This window comes from Microtus oregoni, unplaced genomic scaffold (assembly GCF_018167655.1).
Source record: "Microtus oregoni isolate MIOR12 unplaced genomic scaffold, Mior012 000021F_ref0000039, whole genome shotgun sequence".
Classification (NCBI taxonomy): domain Eukaryota; kingdom Metazoa; phylum Chordata; class Mammalia; order Rodentia; family Cricetidae; genus Microtus; species Microtus oregoni.
Window position 1 is genome coordinate 22,848,335 of NW_024543080.1, and position 24,599 is coordinate 22,872,933.

At 44.5% G+C, this 24,599-nt stretch overlaps 1 protein-coding gene across 2 annotated transcripts; it reads right to left on the minus strand.

Annotated features, from left to right (window-relative positions):
• Nucleotides 1-4,237: 4,237 nt before the first annotated feature.
• On the minus strand, nt 4,238-24,599 carry Nipal1 (NIPA like domain containing 1). 2 transcript variants are annotated; one of them, XM_041671602.1, is made up of 7 exons: nt 24,467-24,542; nt 15,873-16,072; nt 14,581-14,847; nt 12,158-12,214; nt 9,008-9,098; nt 6,004-6,164; nt 4,238-5,158 (listed from the first exon to the last, which is right to left on the minus strand). In XM_041671602.1, exons 3-7 carry the CDS (start codon nt 14,840-14,842, stop codon nt 4,530-4,532), a joined length of 1,200 nt encoding a protein of 399 aa, XP_041527536.1. In that variant the 5' UTR covers nt 14,843-14,847; nt 15,873-16,072; nt 24,467-24,542; the 3' UTR covers nt 4,238-4,529. The 2 variants fall into 2 exon arrangements, with proteins under 2 accessions (XP_041527536.1, XP_041527535.1); XM_041671601.1 differs by lacking the exon at nt 15,873-16,072 and having other exon boundaries at nt 24,467-24,599.

Here is a 24,599-nt window from a genome sequence, read left to right on the forward strand (position 1 = left end):
CCTGAGTGCTGGGATTAAAGGAGTGTACCACCAGTGCCCAGCTTAAGTTCCAATATTTTTTTAAAATAGGGCTTGTTACTTTGTGGAGTCTGCAGTTAATTTGAGAATTGAAAATCAATGAATTTATTTTTAATTAGTCATTCCAATTTTCTTTTTACATGTTTCTACTTAGCAACCCTCTTTGATCTATTTTATTTGTCCCCTTTTGGAGACAGTAGACACCCAGATGTGTTGGATAGAGATGGTAGACTGGGAATCGCTCAGCTCCTGGAACAGTGGGTCACATGGCCACTTTATGGGTATATAGGGCAGCACTTGATCTCGCTGGACCAGTTTTCTTTCTCCTTTCTGCTGCAGGCTAATCTTCAATCAGCAGGTGCTACCCTGTAGTGGAACTCTTGTGTATAACTTGAATCATATCAAGCTCCCTAAGCCCTGCCTGTTTCTAAACCAGTTTCGTTCCCACAGTGCCGGCAACATCATTTTGTAGCCTGCCTTTCCTCTCACTCAGGGGACCTCTGTGCTGTGACTTATCTTGGCTGAATGTCTTTCTCAGTACTTGGTGCAGGGGCAGAATTGCTGCATTGTGGATGCTTATGTCCTGTGGTCCTGAGAAGCAGGCTCCCCAAACACTAGGAAACTTTGCCCTCTTTTTTGTGTGTGCATGCAAGATTACTTGGAAAGAATTTAGTGCAGTCTTGGTAACCATGGTGCAATAAAACCCTGTTTCATTGTGCCCAGAGGGATTTCTGCTGTCTGTTTTCTTCAAGTATTGTTCATTAGAATTCACTGTTAGCAGTATCATGGCTAAGCAGTGAGAAATTTCTTTTTCTAAAAAAGTTATTTTATTTTTTTATATTTGGATGCAGGTGACTCACGGAGGTCAGAAGAGGGTGTCGGAGTCCCTGTAGTTGGCACTGTGAGCCATCCAGTGTAGATTCTGGAACCTGAACTGAGGATTTCTGATAAAACAACAAGTGTTCTTAACCACTGAGCCATCTCTCCATCCTGAGAAGAATCCTTTTGTTGTTGTTGTTGTTGTTGTTGAGAGAGTTACTCTGTGTAGCCCTGGCTGTCCTGGAACTTGCTCCATAGACTAGACTGATCTCAGACTCACAGAGATTCTTCTACCTCAGCCTCCCAAGTACTGGGATTAAGGACATGCGCTTCTATTGCCCAGTTCAATCAAAGTTTCAATTGGGAAAAATATGTGGTTCATATATTAAATTAAACTTTGAGAATCTTCATAACCCAAGCATACCTCTTTTTAGGGTGTGTGTGTGTGTGTGGTACATGTATGTGTGATTGTGGTGTATTTTTATGTCTGGAGGCTGATGGTTTCTTTTTCTCTTACACGGCACCTTATTTTTTGAGACAGGAACTCTCACTGAAGCTGGCGTTTTCTGGTTTGACTAGACTGGATAGCCGGTAATTTACAGTAATCCTGTCTGTTTCCTTAGAGCTGGGATTACAGGTGTGCCACTGGGCTGGCTTTCCCATGGATCTTAGCCGTTCACACAGGTCCTCGTGATTGTGTAGCACACATTTCACCAACAGAGCTGTCCTGTCAGACTCATTATCTGTCTCTTGATGGCTTCATTTAGGTCATGGAGAAGGAGTCGCTGCTTTGTACACACACACACACACACACACACACACACACCTGCTCTGGAAGACTGAAGTCTGTGTAGCTTCAGTGTAGACACACTGTGTTCCAGCACACAGACGCTGCTGCCCAGCTCTCCCACAGATCTACATTCTGTGGACTGGGTAGCTAGTTGTTGCCTCTGCTTCCCGAATGCTGTTTGTTGACAGGTTTCTGTCCCGCCTGGTCCTGCAGCCATTCAGTCTCAAAGAGACACACAGAGGGAGGCCTACATTAATTATAAACTGGTTGACCTATTACCTCAGGCTTCTTCTTAACTCTTATAACTTACAGTAACCCATAATTCTTCTCTGTGTTAGCTACGTGGCTTGGTACCTTTTATCAATGAGGCATTCTCATTTTGCTTCCTCTGTGTCTGGGTGACGACTGCACCCTTTTCTCTTTTAAGTTATTGAGCTGGAGGAGATTTCAGTATACTAACTGCTAGGAATTTCTACTTTGTTTAACGAATCATTGCAGGATGAGACAGGTTCTTCTGTCCGGGCGCCAGGTCTGCTCTGCCAGGCGGTTTGGTGGGCAACCTTACCCAAACAGATTGCAACATTAAAGAAAAGGCCATGTGAGTTCCTGTGTAGCCGTGCTCCCTAAACTTCAGAACTTTCTTTTAAATCTCAAAACAAAATGGGAACAATTCTTAATGCCTACAAACTCGGCACCAAAAAATCAAAGTACAACCACATTATTTTATTCGAAATATACAGAGACATTACAAATTTATAAACTATCTAAAATGAACAGTATTTACAAGCATTTTTGAAAAATATAAACTCTCATGAACACAGTTTATCAAAAATATTTGACAACATTCAAAGTATTTCTATGGTCCCTCCCCCGGTAAAGCTTTTGAAGGTGAAAGTGACATTTAGTTTGGCTTCGCTGGCTTGATCATTCCCCCCTGGTGTTGAGGATCAAATCCACTGCCTTTGTACATGCTGATGGAGCACAGGCTGATGGTGCTACCGAGCTATGTTCCCCCTCTCTAAGAAAGAGTTTTGTTGGAATGATTTTATATTGTCATTGAGAGTGGACAATGATGAGGTCACTTTCTCTTAATGTCTACGGTGAATAGTGCGGCCGAAATTGACGAAAGACGAGGGATTCACGAGATCTCATGCTCAGAGGCCCTCCTCGTTCTAGGGAGAAGACTGTGGGTTAAAATGTGGGTTCAGTGAGAATCAGCTTTAGTGAAGTGCCTGTTCTTTACTGGGCATGATACAGGAAGCTTTCCATGTACATGAAGTAGTGGTTTCCGTGTTTAGAAATAAGTGTTAATTCACTCCATGGTAGCTAAATCTAAAGATTTTTGTGAATAGCGTTTGCTTTGGACTAAAAATAGAGTCATCAACCATTGACCTAACAGTGAAATTATAAATGACAAAAAGCTGTTTTCTTTACATAAGTATCGATATTGAGCAATAAATCATAAGCAGTCCATGTGCTGACAAGGTATAGACATTCAAATGCAGAGTACGGGGCAAGCAGTTCCAATGACACAGAGTGGATAAAGGGACCCAGTAGCTTCCTCCGCCTTAAGCATCATCTTCTTACTGAGAAAGGTTCAGTTTTGGTGTTTGGTTTACAATAAAGTTTTAATTTCCAGAGAGTTTTCACCAATATTTCATTGTTTCTCCACATATGACAACTCATTAAATCTCTCAGTCTTTCTCCTGGGCATATATGTCAACACAAGTTCATTTTCCAACCCAGGACACATCCATTCTTGTGTTCCAGGAACCTTTGGCCCATGCACAGTGTACCAAGGGTAAAACTTGACAGCTAAGATGTCAGGTAACAAGTGACATTTAATAAACATCTAAAAGTTAAGATCACTAGAATGGAGAACTGCCACAACCCGAGAAAAGAGGTCAAGAGAGATGACTGATGTCCTCACCAAGAAGATGCCCCGGAGGACCCAGCAGAGTTGTCACAGCGAAAAAAGAAAACCAGTAAAAGAATTGTACAAGTTTCAAACACACCACCCCTTCAGAAGAAAATTTCCTACAAACTTGTGTTCACAGCTTATATACTTGATACACAAAGTGAGGCAGTGATGGATAGTAAACACGCATTTGACTTGAGGTATCAACTCATGGGATGCCCATGGCTTATCAGCTTCCATAAGTAGACAGTGCAGTTAACACTCAGCAGGAACCCCCGCTGGAGATCCTAAGAGCAGGGATCGAGAGTGAGTCAGAGAAATCCAATGCAAAACGGTAAGGAGCAAAAGACACTTTCTGTAGTATGTCTGGAGTCTTAACACTTTGTTTTCAGAAATTTCTCTCTCCCTACACACTTATTAATGAGCTGAATTGGAAAGCGTGGCCAAGATGAATTTAATAGGAAAAAATGCATTCATAATTCAAAACAATAGTAGACTGTGTCCATTCTGAAAATTCAGAAACTGGCCGGGCGGTGGTGGCGCACGCCTTTAATCCCAGCACTTGGGAGGCAGAGGCAGGCGAATCTCTGGGAGTTCGAGGCCAGCCTGGTCTACAAGAGCTAGTTCCGAGACAGGCACCAAAGCTACAGAGAAACCCTGTCTCGAAAAACCAAAAAAAAAAAAAAAAAATTCAGAAACTGTTCATAATTTCCTTACTAAGGTGAAAGTGGGAATTATTCAGAGAAAAATATAAGTCTTTGACTACGTTTGTGGGCAGGGACTGTTTAGTGGTTGCAAAAACATAATAGACATGAATCTTCTAGAAGAAGATGAAACTTGATTTTCCAATTTGATGGTGAGAACAAAGTCTTTCTTTTTCCTTGTCCTCCCATCTAGAGTGTTTGTACAGTGTTAAATATGCAAACATACAAACAGACCTTCCAAAGGTAAGTATTGTTTCTCTCCAGGTTTCTTGGTCAAAGTTCAAAGTTTATGGAGATTTCGGTCATCAGTCCTGCTAAACAGGGTGACGTCATCATCATAGCCTGAGGCTGCACAGTCTGCATTCTCTAATAAAACATAGCTGTTCTGACGGCCATTTGGAGAAAGGACTTCCATCTTAGCAGTGGATGTGAGCTCACTCCAGGTGATGTCTGTGTTTTTAAAAGCATGTAGAAGGAAGATGCCATTGATGATGGTGAAGAATCCACTCAGGGTCCCAATGACATCTCTGGCTTTCATGCCATACCACTCCTGGAACAAGATGGCAGAACACGTCACCACCATGGATGTGAAGAACACGTAATAAATGGGAGTCACCAGAGATGTGTTAAAAGTGTCCAGGGCTTTGTTGAGATAGTTGATCTGTGTCGCCACTGAGAGGATAAGCACAGCCAACAGGATGAAGACTAGGGGATTCTTGTAAACAGGCTTCCACTCTAAAAGCTCCTTGGCGGCGATGCCCAAGCCCTTGGCAGAAGAAACTGAAAAGGCTCCGATCAAAGAGCAGATTGCAATGTAGACCAAGATATTTGTCTGTCCTTTCTTTGGTGCCACAAGCACAATCAGCACCAAGGAGATCACAGAGACGATCAGAGCAAAGGACACGAACCCTGTTAGGAGGAGAAAGAGTCAGACTCAGGAGATGCTAATAGGACCAAACCTTCCCGAGGTACCACTTGTCATCAATTTAAGAGCACAGGATTTCGAACAAGTGAGAGTAAATAAATGATATTTGGCTCCTTAGTGGATTCATAGAGCAGTCCACAAACATATCATCTGAATCTCCACAGCATCACTGCAAAACTAGACAGGTGTAGCATTTTATATTTTTACTTAAGGAAGAAGGGGCAGGAATTTGGGTTCATTAAGAATCCTTTGTTGCCGGGCAGTGGCTCATGTCTTTACTCCCAGCACTTGGGAGGCAGAGGCAGGAGGATCTCTGTGAGTTCAAGGCCAGCCTGGTCTACAGAGCGAACTCCAGGAAGGCTCCAAAGCTACAGAGAAACCCTGTCTCAAAAAACCAAAACAAGAAACAAAACAACAAAAAAACACAACAACAAAAACCAAATTAATTGTTAACTTCTTGGAAAAGTTATAAGGAACAAATCTCACTGTGGCTTACAACCCGCGGCAGGTTTGTTGGGCATCTTCAGTGTCAACACAAGTTTCCTTTGGTGATGGACATGGTGAAGCATGGGTAATGTCAGTACTCAGGAGACTGACAAAGAGGACTGTACATTCAAAACTATCCTTGAATGTGTGTGTGTGTGTGTGTGTGTGTGTGTGTGTGCGTGTGTGTGTGTGTATTGAGGGCCTATCGCAATCAAACCAAACCAAACCAAGTCAAAAGCAAACATACAGACATCATTTGAAGGAAAAAAGAAAGTGACGTCAGTGGGATTTATTTCTTCCTTTTTGTTTGGTTTTGCTTTGTTGTTAAGGCTGAATCACTGACCTGGATCCTTCAGTTTTATTTCCATCTCGTGCAAAGAAGTGACTTCTTCCTCTTGGGGGGCATGGATAACCATCACAGTTGACCCCAATATGCTCAATATGCAGCCTATTTTTCCATGAATGTTCAAGTGCTCATTTAAAAAATAGGAAGACAATATTGCGCTGTTGAGAGAGAGAGAAACAAAATCACCACCGTTCAATTACCGTTTGATTCCACCGCAGTTTAGAGGTTGCACTAGTGCTCGTGTTCAATGAACCCCACGGAGCTGACTAGAATATGCTCTGTGACGCTGAAAGGCCTTAAATGGATAGCTCAGAAATGATGGTTAAGGATCCCTATTCTACTGCTTTTACAGTTTGGGAGATACCATAGGCATGGAATGCTCCTGTTTTCTCCCCATTGCCTCTTAGAGTTTAATTAGCTTTCAACCATCCCCTGTAAAGTAACTGCAATGAAAAGTATTTTATAGCTCTCTGGCAACAGAGAACACCCTTATCTGCAATGCTTAGCTCCTGAAATGCTTCGACGGCAGGTGTTTTGGAGGCGGCTTGTTTGCATGGATGAGAGCTCTTAGCGAGGGAGCCTGAGCTTAAATAGAAGATTCATCTGTACGTCATAAAGACTTGACAGACTGACCGGAGGGAAATTTTACACAATATATGTGATACGCTCATGTTTCCACTCCAGACTGTCACATGAGGTCAGGTAAGGAACTTTTCACGCAGGCATCCTACGCAGGCTTAGAATATTTCCAGTGTAGGATGACCTTGGGTTTGAGTTTTGAATCATGGATGGTCAAGCTGTACCCTGATGTTTCAAAGATACACACCCTAGGCTGAGGAGATGGGTCCTTCAGTAGTGTCTGCGGCACAAGAACCAGTACCTGAGTTTCACAACTAAAACTCTTGTAAAAAACACAAACAACTGTCTCGAAAATCAAGAAAAACAAAACCAAAAACAAAACACCACAAACAAAAAAACTAGTGTGGTTGTACATAGTTTTAAAACCCCAGTGCTGGGGAGGTAGAGACAAAAGGATTGGGGGCTTGCTGGTCAGCTGACCTATTTGTCAAGCTCCAGATAAGTTAGAGACCTTGTCTCAAGATAAAAAGGTACACAGTGCCTGAGGAATGACCCTTGAGGCTGTCCTTTGGGCCTCATTACACACACACACACACACACACACACACACACACACACACACACGCATGCACTCACACACAAACACATGCACGCATGCACATGCGCACGGAGGGCATAGAAAGATAGAGACCTAGCTAGCAGGTACTCTGTTCAGAGTTGATACATAACTAACACATACCTGAACAACCATACAGATCGTCAAACAGTGAAACACTTTCTCACGTCCACTCCTGTCTGGATATTTCTGACTAGCTAATGCTCTCAATGCCTCGCTTGCCATGGTTTGCTTCCTAAGTGCTCAAGGCTGGCACTACCATAGATATCAGAGTAGGACACTCTGCTGCCACACCGAGCAGCTCTCTGAGGCTTCTGCCCATCAGCCTCCTTTCTTACCATTCTCACTAAAGGGTGCCATTTGAACCCTAGACTGTGAGCATTTAGGAATAAGGTGCTTTCTCAGAGTTGTCCCCTCGTGGTCACTTGTGGGACTGCAGTCCCAGCGAAAACTCGAGTCTTCAGACAGCTAACACGTTGGCTTCTTTAAGTCTCTCAATTCTATAGAGACACAAAGGAGACGTATATAGGCCTAGCCAGAAGTTTTCTACTAGATACCGATAATTTACAGACTCCAAAGAGACAAAGACAACAGAATGGAAGTCAAGGCACACAAAGAGTTCACAGGTCATCAAACAAGTCGGTTGGAAGCTCAAAGCAGAGCAACTCAGAAAAATCAGGCCCCGTGTGCTGGTTGGTTTTGTTAACTTGGCACAAACTAGAGTCACCTGGGCAGAGGGAGCCTCAATTATGGAGTTGCCTCCATCAGTCTGGTCTGCGGGCATTTCTTGATTAATGATTGATGTGGGAGGGCCCAACCCACTAGGAGTGTTGCAACCCTGGACAGGTGTTCCCGGGTTGTATGAGAGAACACGCTAATGGAGCCATAGGGAATCAGCCAGCAAGCACTGTCTCTGCATGGCTCCTGCTCCATCTCCTACCCTGAGCTCCAGCCCTGGCCTCCCTCAGTGACAGACTAGGTAGGAACTAACCCTGTCCTCCTCCAGCTCATTTTGGTGACACGGTGTTTATCACAGAAACAAAAATCCAACTAGGACCCCCACGTACTGTAAGACAGGAAATCCTGCCACGGCATCCAGAACAGGTACCTGGCAGGCAAGGATGGGGTTTTAGTGAGAGCTGAAGTGTAGCTTAGACAGATGGATGCCTTTGAAGCCCTCTGATAACCGCTGTCCTTAGTAACTATGGCAACAAGAAAAAGTCAAAGGAGTTTCATAGTTTACTCAGATTAGAGATATAAACCACACCAAAAACCTCTGGCTAGGCTTCACTGTGTCAGCGCGCGCGCGCGCGCACACACACACACACACACACACACACACACACACACAAATTTATAACCACCTTGTTAGTAGTAAGCCAAGCTCTCCTGTCAGGTTTTTCTCTCTCTCTTTTCTTTTTGTTTTTATTTTGCTTGTTAACAACTTGCCAGTGTAATTCTTATGTCTCTTGCTGTCTTTTTGTAGATTTCTCAAAAATTTTTTTCAGAGGCAAGATTAGTTTTTTTTTTTCCTTTCCTGGGGATCAAACTCAAGGCCATTTGCATGTAAGCAATAACCCAAGAAATAATCTTTTATGCCTTTATTATAAATGGCTTGTCTCTACACTCTCAGGAGTCCCAGACATTATTTGAGGCTGTCTGTGCTTTAAGAGCTCAGGTGGCATTGTGTGTGTGTGTGTGTGTGTGTGTGTGTGCTGGGATTTCTTAGCAGAATGCTTCTTGTGGTTTAGTGCCCTGCTGACAGCGAACTAGCCACAGAAGCCAAGCTCTCTGTTGTTCACCTACCTCACGAGAACACTCAGAGCCCCCAAGGGCGTGATCAAGGTGGCAGGTGCAAAGGCATAAGCCGCAAAGTTCGCTGCCTCTCCAGCTCCCACTGGAAAGCAAGCACAAGTATGAGTGGATGGGATAACATAACATCTTCATCAGAAGAGAAAAGCAAACGATTCACGATAGCAGCAGACTTTGGTCTCAAAGATGCAAAGCCATACCTGAAAGCAAAGGTTTAAACTTGCAGCCTGTGGGAAAGGCCACTATTATGGGATGGAGAGCTACTGTAATTGCCAGGAGACAACAACGTAACAACGCTGAGGGAGGGATGCACATTTTACACAATTTCCAATTGAGACCAGCTCCTTGTATGCTGACAGTGTATTTGGTCAGTCGAATGGAGTCAATAGAGGGAGCTTTGGAGTAAGTTGAGAAGGAGCAAATTTGCAATTTAGCCACAGCAGTAACATCAGACACCCTATAAAATGATAAGGACCTATAGGGATCTGGTGTCTAGGTGGCAGATACCCAGGAACCCCCACCACAGGCCCATGGCAGGAATCTCTGAATTGGAGATGGCCTATAAGCAAGTGATTATGTCTCAGAAACTCAAGAAGATCCAAGTAGCTGTTTGGAAGTCCTAAGGATGAATGTTGGAATGTAATGTCATCTGAGAAACTAGAGATCCGCACCAGGTAGTGCAAAGAACTTCCTGAGTGAGGGGAATTCCCCCAAGAGCTGGCTTTTGTGTGCAAGCCAGTTTATTCTCAGAGACCGCAGTGGGACACTTTCCCAGAAATTGCAGTATTCCACGCTGTCCAACTGTGCCAAGCAAACACATACGGAGAGAGAAAATAGCAGTGTATACTCTTTTCTCTGTCTGCTTTGCTACCACACCCAACCTACAGGAATACCCAGCATTAGAACATCATTAAAAAGACTCTAAATTGTCGCAGCGATTACTTTAACTATGTTTACACATCTTTAGATGTGTTACATTTGTTTATGCTGTGGAATATTAAACTGTGGAAGGGTGTGTTCCATTTGTTTATGCTGCATGTGTTTAATGGTGCAAGGGTGTGTGTTTAATTATGTAAAGATGTGTTTCATCTGTTTCACCTTGCCTGCCAAAGGTACCTGATCGGTCTAAAAAAGATCAGAACGACCAATAGCTAGGCAGAGAGAGATAGGTGAGGTGGGCAGGCAGTGAGAATAAATGGGAGGAGATATCTGGACTGGAAAAAAAAAAGAGGATCAGGAGAAGAGGAGAAAAGAGAAGGAGAGAGAGGAGTCACCAGGGACCAGCCACTCAGCCAGCCATAGAGTAAAAAGGAAAGAAAGACATATAGAATAAAGAAAAGTAAAAATCCCTGAGGCAAGAGGCAGATAAAGAGAAGCAGGTTACGTTAAAAGAGCTAGCCAGGAACGAGCCTAAGCTAGGCCGAGCATTCAAAACTATTAAGTCTCAATATGTCATGATTTGGGAGCTGGTTGGTGGCCCCAAACAAAAAGCCTGGTACTCTAAATTTACAGAGCAGTTAGGAGACCACTCTCATTAAAAAAGCCAAGGACTTTTCAGACTATTCGGCTTCCTTTGAAGCCCTTATGTTGTTTATAGTTCCTATTTTATAGATGTCCTTCCAGCAAAGCTTAATCTCATCTACTGATAGCGAGACAGCCCCTCTAATGCATGATCTCATCCATGCTATCACCAGCTTTTTATTTGGTATACATGATATTATAAATGCAGCCATATGATTTTCTCCTTAGATTTTCATTTTAAGATTTACTTTCGTTTCATGCCTGTGAGTGTTGGCAGGCATGTATATATGTACATTTTGTGGGTGCCTGGTGCCTATGGAGGTTAGAAGAGATGGTCAGAACCCCTGAACTGAAATTGAAGATGGCTCTGAGCCACCACAGTGCTGGGAATTGAACCCAGGTCCTCTGCATGGGTATCAAGTGATCTTGACCAGTGAGGCATATCTCCAGTCCCTATGTTTTTGTTTGAAAATGGGAGGGAAGGGTAAGGAGATACATGTAAAACACACACAGAGAGTTAGAGGATCACTTAGATAAGACCAACTGGAACCTTCCCAGGGCAGAGCAGTCAACTTTTATTCAGCAAACAGATATGAACACTCCTGAAAAATGGAAAGAACGCTACAAAATTTAAATGTTTTTATCATCTCTTTTTAGCTTTCATCCTTGTTAGTCAAAAGGTACTCAAGCTATTTCTTTTGAAAAATTAAAAAATGCTTTCTTTATTTTGTGTGTATGAGGGGTTTGCTCAGATGTATGTCTGTCCACCTGGGGCCTGTGCGGGTCAGTTGTCAGATCCCTGGAACTGGAGTTATGGTTGTGGCCTGACACATGGGTGCTGGGACTCAGACCTGGGTCCTCAGCAAGAGCATCAGTGATCTTTACTCCAGCCCCCAAGTTCTTTCTTAGAAAGGGTTTCTTAAATGTTGAAATAAGTTACTTAGCCATGGGAAATAGGGACACTTTTCAATGAAAAAATAAATTAATAAATAAGCCACCAAGTTGAGTTAAGAACTCAGAAAAAGAGCTGGAGAGATGGCTCAGAGGTTAAGAGTACTGGCTGCTCTTCCAGAGGACCCGGGTTCAATTCCTGCACCCATGTGGATGCTCACAGTTACCTGTAACCCCAGTTCTCCAGATCTGATGGTTGGCCTTGACAAGGTGCACACACCACGCAGGCAAAACACTCATACACTTAAGATATAAATAAATATTACAAAAAAGAACTCAGAAGATACAGGAGGGAAGATATTTCTCAATTCTCATAGGAAATAGGGGAAGTCTGTGATAAACTATAATATTGGGACTCCCCTTGGGAGGCCTCACCCTCTTTGAGGAGTAGGTGGGGGGACGGTGGGGGAAGCGAGAGGAGGGGAAGAAGTGGGGACTGGGATTGGTAGGTAAAATAAAAAATTGTTTTAAAAAATAAAGTAAATATAATACTGGAAACAGTAATTTCTTCCTTAGCATTCCTTAGCTAGAGCAGGAGTTGTGAAAACAACCTATACAACACACAGTTAAATAGAAGGCGATGTGTGACGTCACCAGTCACTTCCAGAAAGTTCCACCCTCCTCAGGAAGGAAGGGTAACTGAGTCTGAGAACTCCCGGCTTTCATACTTACTGGACAGCAGTCCTGCCCACCACACCCATTCCTTGAGGTAAGAATGTCCACCTTGCCCTGGGGGAAAAAAAACCAGAAAACAAAAATCAGGTCGTCACCTCAGGAGATAAGGGCAGAACTGACTCCTAGGAGAGGTGTTGGGGACCCTGCAGACGGCAAAGCTCCCGGTCACCTCAGCAGCTGTCCACTCCGAGGACACCTACTCAGTCCTTCCTGGGGCCTTTTCGGGTTTTCTGTTACCTTTGACTCCCTAGAAAGTTCCTTTGACTTGTGGGGAATTTTACTTAATCACTAGGTTCAATAACGATGTCAGACGGCAATATAGGCATGGGTGCTATAAATTCTGAATTCTTTGTTTCAGCCATGGTTAACATTAAAACCAAACCATAACTCGCAAGAGACACTGGTCCTAGAGGGAAGAAGATACTGGATACAGGAGCTTTTGAGATTGTGGACGAGTCGGCTAAAGAACAACAAGCATTGGCGTGGTGGGCTCTGCTCCTCCTTCACCTGGAGACATGGAAGGCCCAAGGGTTTTTCTGAAGCCGCCTGGACTCACCTCACCATGACCACAAAGGCTGACCTGAGTCACTGCTAACATGTTAGCTAGAGAAAGGGGAATTTTCTCAGCTCTAACACTTTCTGACTTTGGCCTCGACGATTTGTTATAGTTAAACTAAGAGGATCCATAAGCAATAAAGATGATCTTGCAAAATCATTCCTACTTCTTTAGTATTTTCTCCTCATCGAATTTACTAATGACTAGACAGGAAGCACCTCATCACACTGGAGGTCTGCATCTCTTCTCTGTGCTCTTTACTTGAATGACTGACCTATTTTGTCAGGTGTGGTGGTTTGAAAGAAAATAGCCCCCAAAGGGAGAGGCACTGTTAGAGTGTGGCTTGTTGAAATGAGTGTGGCCTTCCTGGAGGAAGTGTGTCACTGTGGGGTGGGCTTTGAGGTCTCTTTCGTTCAGGCTTCCTTCAGTGTGACCGCCCACTGACTTCCTTTGCCTGTAAGAGGTAAGCACTCTCAGCTTCAGCACCACGTCTGCTTGCTGCCGCGTTCCCCATCACGATGGTAATGAACCTCTGAAACTGTAAGCCAGCCACCCCAATTAAATGCTTTCTTTATAAGAGTTGTCATGGACATGGTGTCTCTTCACAGCAATAAAAACCTAACTAAGACATTAGGGGATGCATTTTCTTATTGTCTGCAATTGTTCTTTATTAGGAATTTTATAGCACTGTGTCATATGTTCATAGCCTCCTACATCATCTGATTGTTTAGTTTCAAGTAAGTTATTTCCAAATAGGATGTCTGTGTGTGACCTATTTTATCCACCCATTCAGAGAAGCTCTCAAATTACATAGACTAGTGTTCTGCCAGGCAGTGGTGGTGCACACCTTTAATTCCAGCATTTGGGAGGCAGAGGCAGGCGGATCTCGGAGTTTGAGGCCAACCTGGTCTACCAACCAAGTTCCAGGATAGCCAGGACTATTACACAAAGAAACCCTGTCTTGAAAAAAATTTAAAAAAGGTAGAATATAGTCTTCCTTTATATAGAATAGATTCAGGCTTAAGACTTTTTTGGGAGTTAAAAATTATTTCAGGTTCATAGAACCTGGAGTGTATTTTGCAGAATGGCAAACTCTCACATTTTTCCCCTCTACTTTTTCCAATGTTGTCTCAATATTTTTAGTTGAATAATTAATTTTTATTCATGGGTCTGAAATACTACTTTTAAAACGTATGTATTAGCGGCTACACGTAATCTGCTCTACTCAGGCATCTTCAACAATCCCTTACTATTTGGTTTAATTCTAGCACCAAATTGTTTTAAGACCAAAATATGGTATTTTTTTTTTGATGGAGCAAAACTCCTCTCTCACTACCCTTTCAGAAACTTGTTTACATAACTTAGAGTCGTTTGCTTTTCCATATTGACCCAGGAAAAATATTTAAGTTTCTTGTGCTATTATAGTTCATAAACATGAATATGAATGTGTGGCTAATGTGATCAGACAGGCTACTTGGCATCTGAAATATTGCTATAAATAAATAGTAGTATAGTTGTATCACTATTCATTGATTCCACAAATATTTGGTGGGTGCTAAACACTGTTGAGTGCATGGTTTATGAGTCTACTATCAATAAACAAGTAAATCCGATGACTGAAATAAACAATACATCCAATATCTTAGAGGCAATGAAGGGAACTGTGTGGTTCAATGATAGACATTGAGGGAGGCTGGTGAAGGAGGCCAGTCTAGGGAGATGGACTATGGCAGAATTCAGAGCCATCAGCTAGACGAAGGGCAGCGGGAAGAGAGTTTTAGGAAAAGGGAAAAGCTCCTGGGGTAGAAGGGAACGTGCTCTATTCTCTCGAGTGAAGACTTTGCCTGTTGAACACGTTTCTTACCTGCTCTAGTAATGCCCTTGTTGGCCAGTTGCAAGAGACCCTTCTTCTTGAGTATGAAACTTGAGCCGATAAAAATGCTAGAGCTGATGGCCAGTGCCAAGCCGGCGTACAGACTGTATTTGTTTTCTACGTTTGCTGAAATGCTGACGTTGGTTAGAGTGGAGTTCAGGTCCGTGTAGAGGACAGGATAAGGCAGCAGCTGTGACACATTTGTGATCTCACAGAAAGCCTGGGCAGAGTTGGGACAGACCAGAGACAGCATGTAACCTGGTAAGAGAGAGGAGGAGAGGTTAAAAATGCAAGGGAGCTGGGTGAAGTCTATTCCTTTCCACGAAAGAGAATCCAGTGGGAGCAGGGAACTCCCGAAGAGGTGGTCCACAGGTCAAAGACTTTTTCTTTCTTTCTTTCTTTCTTTCTTTCTTTCTTTCTTTCTTCCTTCCTTCCTTCCTTCCTTTCTTCTCCTCCTCCTTCTCTTTCTTTCTTTTTTCTTTTGAGACAAGGTTTCTCTGTTTAGTCCTGGCTGTCCTGGAACTCAATCTCTAGACCAGGCTGGCCTCCACCCCAGAGATCTGCCTGCTTCTGCCTGCCTAGTGCTGGGATTAAAGGTAATACACCATCACTGCCCTATACACACTTTCAATTTAGCTTGCACACATTCTTAAAATGATTTAAAAATGAGAGATTTCCCACGGAAGTCCAGGATCCTCTGTCAACTGGGAGCACGTGGGTCTTGGCTCCAGTAAGGAAGCAGCCTCTTGAAAATGTGAGTGCTTACGTGGACGTGGCTTATGCGCCACAGTTCACCACAGCCCAGCCCAGCCCATCCACTGCACACCTTCTCATGATCAGGCTGGCTCTCAGAAAGAAGGGCTTGTGTACAGGGGTGTGGAGAAGGTTATGGCAATGCCACTGGCTTATAAACTACCCTATTATAGGAAATTTAGCTGACCCATTTGTGGGCTAGGAACTGTACATTCCAGAAAATACATTAAACTTTAATTTTGCATGCCACTTTGCCCAAAGAAAATCATTTTTCAGTTTAACTAATTGACTTGCTCCTGAATAAACAGAATATTGTGGGAAAAATGAATTAAACATCAGTATGCTTTATAAAGAATAAGACCAAAGTAAGAATGCAAACCCACTGGACCAGACCCACTATGCATTGGAATTTTTAGGCTAAACCCTAAAATATGAAACACAAATATTTTATACAGTATAAGAAACTTCTAATAGTTTTTCACTCAAACAGGTTCTGAATCAAAACTTTTAAACATTTTAAGGAAAATTACATTATTTAAGGAATTTCTAGAAAAAATTACACTGAGAAATGTTCTAGAACATTGCTCAAAAAGAACAACTGCAAATGTTTCCAGTAGCCAGGACTCCGCGTTCTTCCAGTGGGCATCTCATAACCCAAGACGTGAGCCCGTGTGGTGGCACTCTCGTGAAATTCAGGCCCTTGGCAGTTCAGCTCACAATTGAGGCCAGCCTGGAATACAGGAGGAGACAACAAACAAAAACAAATAAAAAACAAAGAAGAAAACCAAACAAAAACAGTCAACCAAAGTAACAACCAACAACAAACAAATAAAAAGAGAGCCCAGGAGTGATTTTGCTCCTTACAATTCTGATTCCATTCATTCCTGAGAAAACATTGAACTTAACTTCCCAGTGCATTCCTGTCCTTCACAGGCAGCTAACATAACCATTCCAGAACTTCATCTTCGAAATAGGGTGGGCGGACCTCATTCCAGAAAAACAATATGCCTTCTCAGCAGCTGATGGAGCAAAAACATTTCCTCCTCTTTAGGGGGTGTGGGGACAGCAGCGCCAAGGGAATGAAATAATCTTGGTTGTATTTTCCAACTTCTCTGTGTAAGGGGCAGACGCGAAGGCTGGGGGGGTTTTGTGGCAGGAGGAATAATAAAAGTCTTGCCTGGTTACTGACCTTAGAACTTCAGTCATTCACTCATGCTTTGGGAGTGTGTTCAGGGAGGGAAAGCCCACAGAGGCTGTGGCTGACGGAGGAGTGAGAATGAGGGTGTGGCAGTACCCAGCGCACGGGACGGAATGTGTGGGTACAGACCCTGGGGGGACTTGAGAAGTTTCAAAGCTAGCTCTAATCAGAGTAGGCGTCTCGAGATCCCAGGAAGCCAAGTCATTATTCAAGGAGTTGAATCTAGACTTTACTCAACACTGAAAGTCTATAATAGTCATTTAAAAATTGTAATAGACACTGTCAGTCACTTTGAAAGTGACACCAGACAGCTTGCTCAATCGCTCAACTTCTTTGATGTTACTTCTTAAAATATGAAGTGAAAAATAGGAGAGATGTGTCATTTGTAAAAAAAAATTAATAATGCTCAAACTATGTCAATGAATCAACCACACAACTTAAGAAATAAAATATTACTCCTTATAGGTAGCATCTACCCTGGACTCTCTTTAAACATTTCTCTCCTTAAAATGGTGAGTTCCTTGCTATAGTACCAAAGATGTATAACTGCAGAGGGCACAGCTAAGCAACCTGAGTCAACCTTTTTATTTCAGAAAATTATAAACATAACAGATTAGTAAAGCCTGTAAATCTTAATGTGCACACAAAGATCAAATGCTTTCATCTCTCAAAACCTTATATGCCTATAGAGAATCGTTTAACTGTCCAGTTTATGGCAGGCTATCTGATGTCTAGTATGTGGTTGGGGAGAGCTACATTTCAACTTGAGAATCAAAGCAATGCATTCCCAGGTTGCAGAAAGCATTGTCTCACCGTCTAGTCTTTTATGTGGATTATCAGCCTTCCCATTGTTGGCAGATGGCTCTTCCCCTGGTGTAGTCTGGATGTTAAATGTTCAGGAAAAGCCTCGTGCCCAGGGCAGTACTATTGGGAGATAGTGGCACTGCCAAGAGGTGGGCTCTAGTGGGCAGGGGGTCTTTGAATCATTGGAGGTGTGCCCTATTATGGCACGCCTTCCAGGTTTTTCTCCCCTCCCCATGATGAGGTGGGCAGTTTAGGCCGGCTACAGGCTCCACTGTGACAGGCTGCCTTACTACATTTCCAAAGCAATGCGATAAAATGTACCAGACTGGAACTTCCAAAATTATGAGCCCAAATGTATTATTCCTCTTTATAAACTGATTCTCTCGGTTGATTATTTCTGCACTGATACTGAAAGATCACCAGAGGTGATAGGAATCCAAGCTTCAGCTTGCTCGTAAAATCTCTCACTATCTCTTCCTCCCTCAGAGGTCTCCTACAGTCCAGGAGGGCTTTGAACTAGCTTCGTTAGCAAGAGTGACCTTGGACTTCAGCTTCTCCTATACCCAAATGGTGGGATTACAGGCATGCACCTTCACACTAGTTCATGTGGAGTTTGAGATCGAGCCCAGGGTTGTGTGTATACTTGGTAAATACTCCACCAAATGGGCAACATCCTTAGCCTGAGTTGACTCTTGCACATCTGGAATTCTCAAAGCTGCCGCTGGCCTTTCAGCCTGAATCCCACTCAGGAAGAAAACACAGAAAGACCTGAGAACCAGTCGCAGGCAAATACGCGGCCTGAAGCAGGAACCCAGTCTAGCCCACCCTCATAGACATATCGGCAGGAAAAGAGTACAGCGACCCGTCTCTTTGGTGTAGAAAATCTGAAGGAAGTCTTTCTGCCCACCACATTCACTCTGCAGACTTGAGCCACTGTCGGCCAGGTTACACCTCCCTTCCTCGATCTCACGGACTGTAGCGTCGGTTTCCATCCCGATTGCCTCAATTGCTCCCAACCCTCAACTTTAGAACCTCATGTGCTCTGGAGCTTGCTGGCCTCTGACCCTGTACGGCACCGCTGCCCCCTCTCACCCGCTCCTCAAACAGCACAAGTTATACGTCCATCCAAATATTCATGGACTTTCAGCTGCCCCGAATCTTTTAGAAGCTGGGGTATAGCTGTGAATGTAACAAAATTCTCACTCTCTTGTGTAGTAATAGGAGCAGCGGGGCTGCGTCCCCAGCACCCCGCTGCCCGCAAGGCTAGCTTTACCGGAAATAATTACAAGGACACTGTATTCTTTTAAACACTGCTTGGCCCTTTAGCTCTAGCCCTTACTGGCTAATTCTGATATCCGGATCAACCCATCTCTAATAATCTGTGAGCACAGGTCTTACCGGGAAGATTCTAGCCTATGTCCATCCTGGGTCGGAGCTTCATTGCCTGTGTCTGCCCGGGAGCAAGGCATGGCGTCTCTTCTGAGGCGTCTGCTCCCGAGAGGAGAGCTGTCGAGTCTGAGCTCACTTCCTCTTCCTCCCAGCATTCTGTTCTGTTTTCTCCACCCACCTGTGTTCTAACCTATGAGGGCCAGCCAAGCAGTTTCTTTATTTTTTTTTAACCAATGACCTTCCTCCATCACTCTTCTTTCCTAACAGGGAAGGATAGAGAAAGGAACTGTGCAATATGCTTAAATGCCAAGGAAAGCAGGGAAGGCGCATACATGTGTGTATTCTGGAAACAGGATGAGGCAGGAGACGTCTCTGCTGGCTGTAAAAGCCAACACTGGAGACAGAAGGGTGTCTGGGGGTAAGGAGACTGTGTCGTCAGCTGGGTGACAATGGGGAGATGCAACAAGATGTGGTCTCAGGGCAGTTGGGGCAAGATCGGGTGAACTGAGCTGGTGACAAAGAAGGCCGCACCCTGTCGATCTTCTGTCTTCTTTCCAGAACTCTGCACGGACTCTCATTTTCGTTCAGAAAGTGCAAGTGCCCCTGCCCTGTAGTCTACAGACTTGCGCCTGGCTTCCTCAGTTGACCCTCTGGAGTTGTCTTAGGCTAGTTCCTCCTCACCTTACAGCTTTCATAGAGGCTACTTATTCAGCCCATTACAGAGCACTGGCACACATAGCCAGCTGCTTCTTGGCACTGAAATGCCTCTTCCTAGGTTTGTGGGCATAGCTCAATGTCAGAACGCTAGCTCAGTACACGCCCCCCCCACACACACACACACAACACATGTCCTTAGACAGCCATTCTCTGCGGTGCCAATCAAAGAAACTTTCAATTCCCTCTCAGCAAAGCCCCCTAGTTAACGGCCCCAACCAACCACCCTTCTCCTCGTAGCCTACGTTGTTATAACAGTTGCATATCCACACAGTTATGGATTTGCTCAACCAAGCAGCTGTTGAGCCCACACCACCCAAGACGCCGGGCTAGCTATGTATTTGTTCACGGGTAGCCAGTTCCACTGTGTACTGGTGAGGTAGGTCAATGGGACAGGCCAACCGGCTGTCACTCCCACAGAACTGACGATTTTAACGAAAGCGCAAGCAAACCAGAATAAATGGGGAAGGCAGAACAGGAAGGAGAAACCATTTAGACTAATTTGGGACAGATGGGGGTTAGAAATAAATTAGAACAAATGTGGAGCAAAATGAGGAAGAACTGCACAGATCTGGACATCGCTGTGAAGCAGACAGATGTTCATGTGAATTCTCACGCAGCTGAGTAAGATGCCCATTATTCCTATTCACAAAACAACTGAGAGACGAGGGAGCAGCTCAGAAGCACACGCTTGTCTGGCACAGGGAGGCCTGAGGTTTAACCCCCAAGCACTTCAAAAGCAAAGAAATTGTGACGATAAACAAAGCGGCAGATGCAGCAACACGAAATGCTTCAAAACGGAGGTGAGAAGCTGCCACAGGTGTAAAACCTCTATCTTCACATCAGGTCTTCTCCGAGTGGCCTGCGGAAGGGCAGTGTCACAGGACGGCCAGCCCGGAGGTTTCCATAGTGAGCAGCTGCTTTCCCACACTCTACCACCAGTAAGAAAGGTCACCCAACTGCTAGGGGTTGAATCCTCTCGGAGGCCACGGGACCACAGGGGTGGGGGTGGGGGACGACCCAGGTGTGGTAGTGCATGCCTTTAATCGCAGGGCTCAGGGGCAGAGGCAGGTGAATCTCTAAATTCAAGGCCAGCCTGATCCACATCGTGAGTTCCAAGCCAGCCAAAAACTGTGTAGTGAGACCCTGCCTCAAAAACACCAAGAATGTATAAATGAGCACACAATTTGCAATGAAAAGCAGGAAAGGAGCTCAGGGCATCCCAGTAATCTTGCACACATATGGAGCATTTTAAAAGCAATCATTTATAGTTCATACTAAATGTTAGGCTCAATAACGTACATCATTGTTTTCTGAACAACTTTTAGTGGAGAGTTTTATTTTGTTTTTAAGTAGTGCTTAATTTTGGCACTTACGAAATCTTCATGACTTAGAAAAACCTTTGTCTTAGTTTTCTTCTTAAGATACAGAGAAAATTTCTTTCCGAGCATTTGATAAGCAGTTATACTTTATACAAAAAATCAAATTGTCTTAATAAGATCTGATTATATGATGGATTTTGAGAAACGCCTGTCACATGTATTATTTTTTTTTGAAAGAGTGACGTATTGAAATTCTAAAATCACACCAGGTCTCAGGGGCCGTGGAATGGGTAGGGCGCTGTGTGTTCGTTCCAGCTGGAATAACCAAGCAGCACCTATGTTGATCTCTAAACAGCAGTTAATTCCCACATCTCTGGAGGCTGGGAGTCTGAAGTCAGCCTGCCTTGTGGTTGTGCCCTTGGTGACAGCCTGCTCTTCCCTATAGGGGGAGATTTCAGGCCCCAAATCCCAGACACTACAAAACACCAAGCTTTAGAGCACTAATAAATAGGACATTAGTGGAAAATTCCACACCAGGAAACTCAGTTTTATCTAAAAACTTATTTAAAAATATTGTATAAAATTACCTTCAGAAAACATGTATAATTTTTATATGAAATGTGTGTGAATGTATTACTCAGACTTGGGTCCCATGCCAAGATATCTCATTATGGTTACGTAAATATTTCATCAATAGCAAACATCCAAAATACTTCTGATCCTAAACATTTAAATGAGGGTCACTCAGACTGTAATCTCCTACATGAAGGCCTCGGCCCTTATGACCAATTATTTCCCAAAGGCCCCATTCCTTAATCCTGCCACATTGGAATAAGGGCTGCAATGTGAATCCAGGAAGGTCGCACCGCTCAATGTACTACATGCACTTTCAAGCGAAATACAGACCCAAATAATCCCATGCTTAGTTTGAACACTCACTCTGAAGCCGTATTAAATTCTCCAGTTCAGTGTCTGTATCTGTGAGATGGAGAACAGAACTACGGAATTTAGTTATGTACAAGAGCGAACGAATATCCGTTTTCTATGAATGTCTCGATATTTCATGATCACACAGTTATACATCAATATGGGAATAGATGAGGAAGGCATGGCCAGTTCTCAAAGAGTCATAATTCCTCAATTGCCAATTCTTAAAATTTTTAAAGTTATTTTTATCTCAAGGATATGTGTTTGGCTTGCATGTCTGTCTGTATGCTACATTCATGCATGGTGGCCGCAGAGGTCAGAAGAGGGGGTTAGATCCCCTAGAACTGGAGTTGCAGACGAGTGTGAGCTGCCCTGGAGATGATGCAGTCAAAGTCATGGCCTCTGAAAGAGCCCTCAGTAGGCCTGACCACTGAGCCATCTCACTAGCTCCTGGTTCCCTCTCTGTCTGAAGTTTGTGTTTCCAACCCCAAGTCAGGTAAGAACTAATCTGAGACGAGAATTTATAAATGTCCTTTTGGTTGCCAAGTGTTTCCTCTAGGCCATCATAACGTCACCTCCACAGTCCCTGGCAGAGAATGCTTCTGCAGTTGGGGTGTTCCAGGTGACGGCTATAGTTTTTACATTCTGTTTTCATGGGGCCACATGTCCATTGTTAATAAAACCCCACTGGCTGTTCAACTCCATCTGAGTTCTGTTAGAACACTTGCAAACAGTACTGGAAAAAAAAACCTTTCTTTTTGAGATAATTTGGGGTTATAAGGTCTTTTGAAGTATTAAGTCATGGTTTAAAAACTTGAAACCAAAGTGCTACTGTCAGTTTTTCTTTGTGGAACTACTTTATATTCAGACTCCATGACTGGAGCCCCATTTGGTCTCAGCTAGACAAACACTTTCTCTAAAGGATCTGAGCCACCCAGTCTGCAGAACCCCCCCCCCCCACCACCACACCAAACCACCCCCACCCCCAAGTGCGAGCAGTCAGGGCCTTATCTCTTAGATTTTGCCACCATGGTAGGGCCATTATCAGGTCGTTTGCTTCTTGGTTAACTACCTGTCACTAGGGTAGGAAACTGCTTAAGCCTTCTAGAGTCAGGGCCAGACTGATGACAGTTTTTCCTAGGACCTAGCCCAGTGCTTGGCTCACAGAACTCTTGGTCATCACCTCAGAGGAATCAGCGAGAAGCAGACTCTGTCTAAGTCCCCATCGGGCACTGCCCTGTAGGTTTCCTGTGGTATTACACCAGCACCTACTGTGACTGCCAACAACACGATTTCTTGCCACTCTAGAGATAAAGAAAAAGGACTCAGGTTGAAGCTTAGTCTCGGCCTCCTACTGAAAACATGGATGAACCTCTCCCGACTTCCCCAGCAACTTCCTGCACAATTAATCTCAGAGCTGAAACAGAGCCCCAATATTTCGTGTTACTAAATGCACGAGTAAAGCAGGAAAAACATCTAGAGGCCAAATGAGTAGGTGCAATCAACTGACAGATCCCTGAACAAACAAGGGCAGGGTGCATTAGAGCCGAAATGACTTAGTGGCTTCAGAATTATTTAGAAAGGGATTAACTCCAACATGGCTGTCTAGGACGTAAGTCTAGATACAGCTGCCTTAGAGACCACCGATGTCAATTTGAGGAGAGTTTGTGAATTGTGGCACATTTTCTTTTACATGTCCCTCCCCTTTCTTACTAGCTGTATTTTGATGCCGTCCTCCCTCTCTTCCTCCCTTCTCTCTCCTCTTCTTTTTCTTTCTATTCCCCTAGTAAGCTATATAGCAGAGAAGCCAAGAGGAAACGACACGAAAGATGTTGCCACAAACTTCTGAAAGGTGCGGTTTTTACTAGACAGCTCTCCGCCCTCTTTCTTTTTGAGTCGTTGGCAAGTAGATTAGAAATGGCCTTTGCCCGGACGCTGTAAAAAATGATCACTTCATTTGCAAGGCACACTTCCCAAGACTGCTCCACCCTTTCCCTGCTTCCATCCCAGTTCACTCTCGCATTTTGTGTTGAGACCGCAGGAAGCCAGTGGATGGCCTGAACATCTGGCAGAGGGCAAGGCCCAGGGATTTTACAGGGCAAGGTGAGGGCCATAAATCCCAGCGTGGTCCGCTGGAAGAATTTACAAAAGGGCACGCCCAGTTCCCTGTTTGAGGAGTTTCCCTACTCAAGGGAGTGCTCGGCAAGTCATAGTATAAGTTCCATGGGAGATGTTTCATTCCGAAGGCAGTGCAGCCACGCCTAGCGCCCGCCCGGCTGTTCTGAGCGACGTCTCAGTGGGACCCAGGCGCAGCCACCAAGGGCGGAGCGTGGGAGGCCCGCGGGTTCCCCCGCACGCCCTCTGCCCAGCAGGTGGCGTGGATCACGGACTCTGGAATTGAGGCTGAGTCAGAGGAAACTTTCTCCTCGATCCAACTGGGATTTTGCCCTTAGCATCCCGAATTTCCCCGCCACACATTCATTACTACATAAATGACACGGGCCAGCCCGGAGACCAAGTGGGCGTCGGGTCAGTCCTGCTCCCATCTGGGCTTTCCCACGGAGCCTGGAGAGTGGTGGGCACAGCTCAGTACTTACTGTCCGGTTGGTGGGACAGCCGACTGAACGGCGGGGACACTGAATGACGAGGAGACCGCGTGAAGAATCCGCACATTTCCTCTGGTCTGGTTGTATCTCAGACCGCGCATCTGGGCTCCCAGCTACCTAAGTGCAGGTATCCCCACTCCCCCGCCACCGGGGCTGACGCTCACCTTCTTGGCAGGGCTCTCCGGGCGGCAGCCTCAGCTGACCCCCCATGGCCTGGGGACCGGGCTTCCTCGGCGCCAGCGTAGTTTCTCACACACCTGTGTCCTGGGACCCACGGCGGAGCTTCGGAGTCTGTCG

Excerpts from the sequence above, each read along its gene's own strand:
- Nipal1 (XM_041671601.1), bottom strand. The coding sequence starts at position 24,512 with ATGGGGGGTCAGCTGAGGCTGCCGCCCGGAGAGCCCTGCCAAGAAG. Across the intron at positions 9,099-12,157 it reads GTGGGCAGGACTGCTGTCCA|TGGGAGCTGGAGAGGCAGCG; the intron begins GTAAGTATGAAA and ends CTTGCTTTCCAG. Across the intron at positions 5,159-6,003 it reads AATAAAACTGAAGGATCCAG|GGTTCGTGTCCTTTGCTCTG; the intron begins GTCAGTGATTCA and ends TCCTCCTAACAG.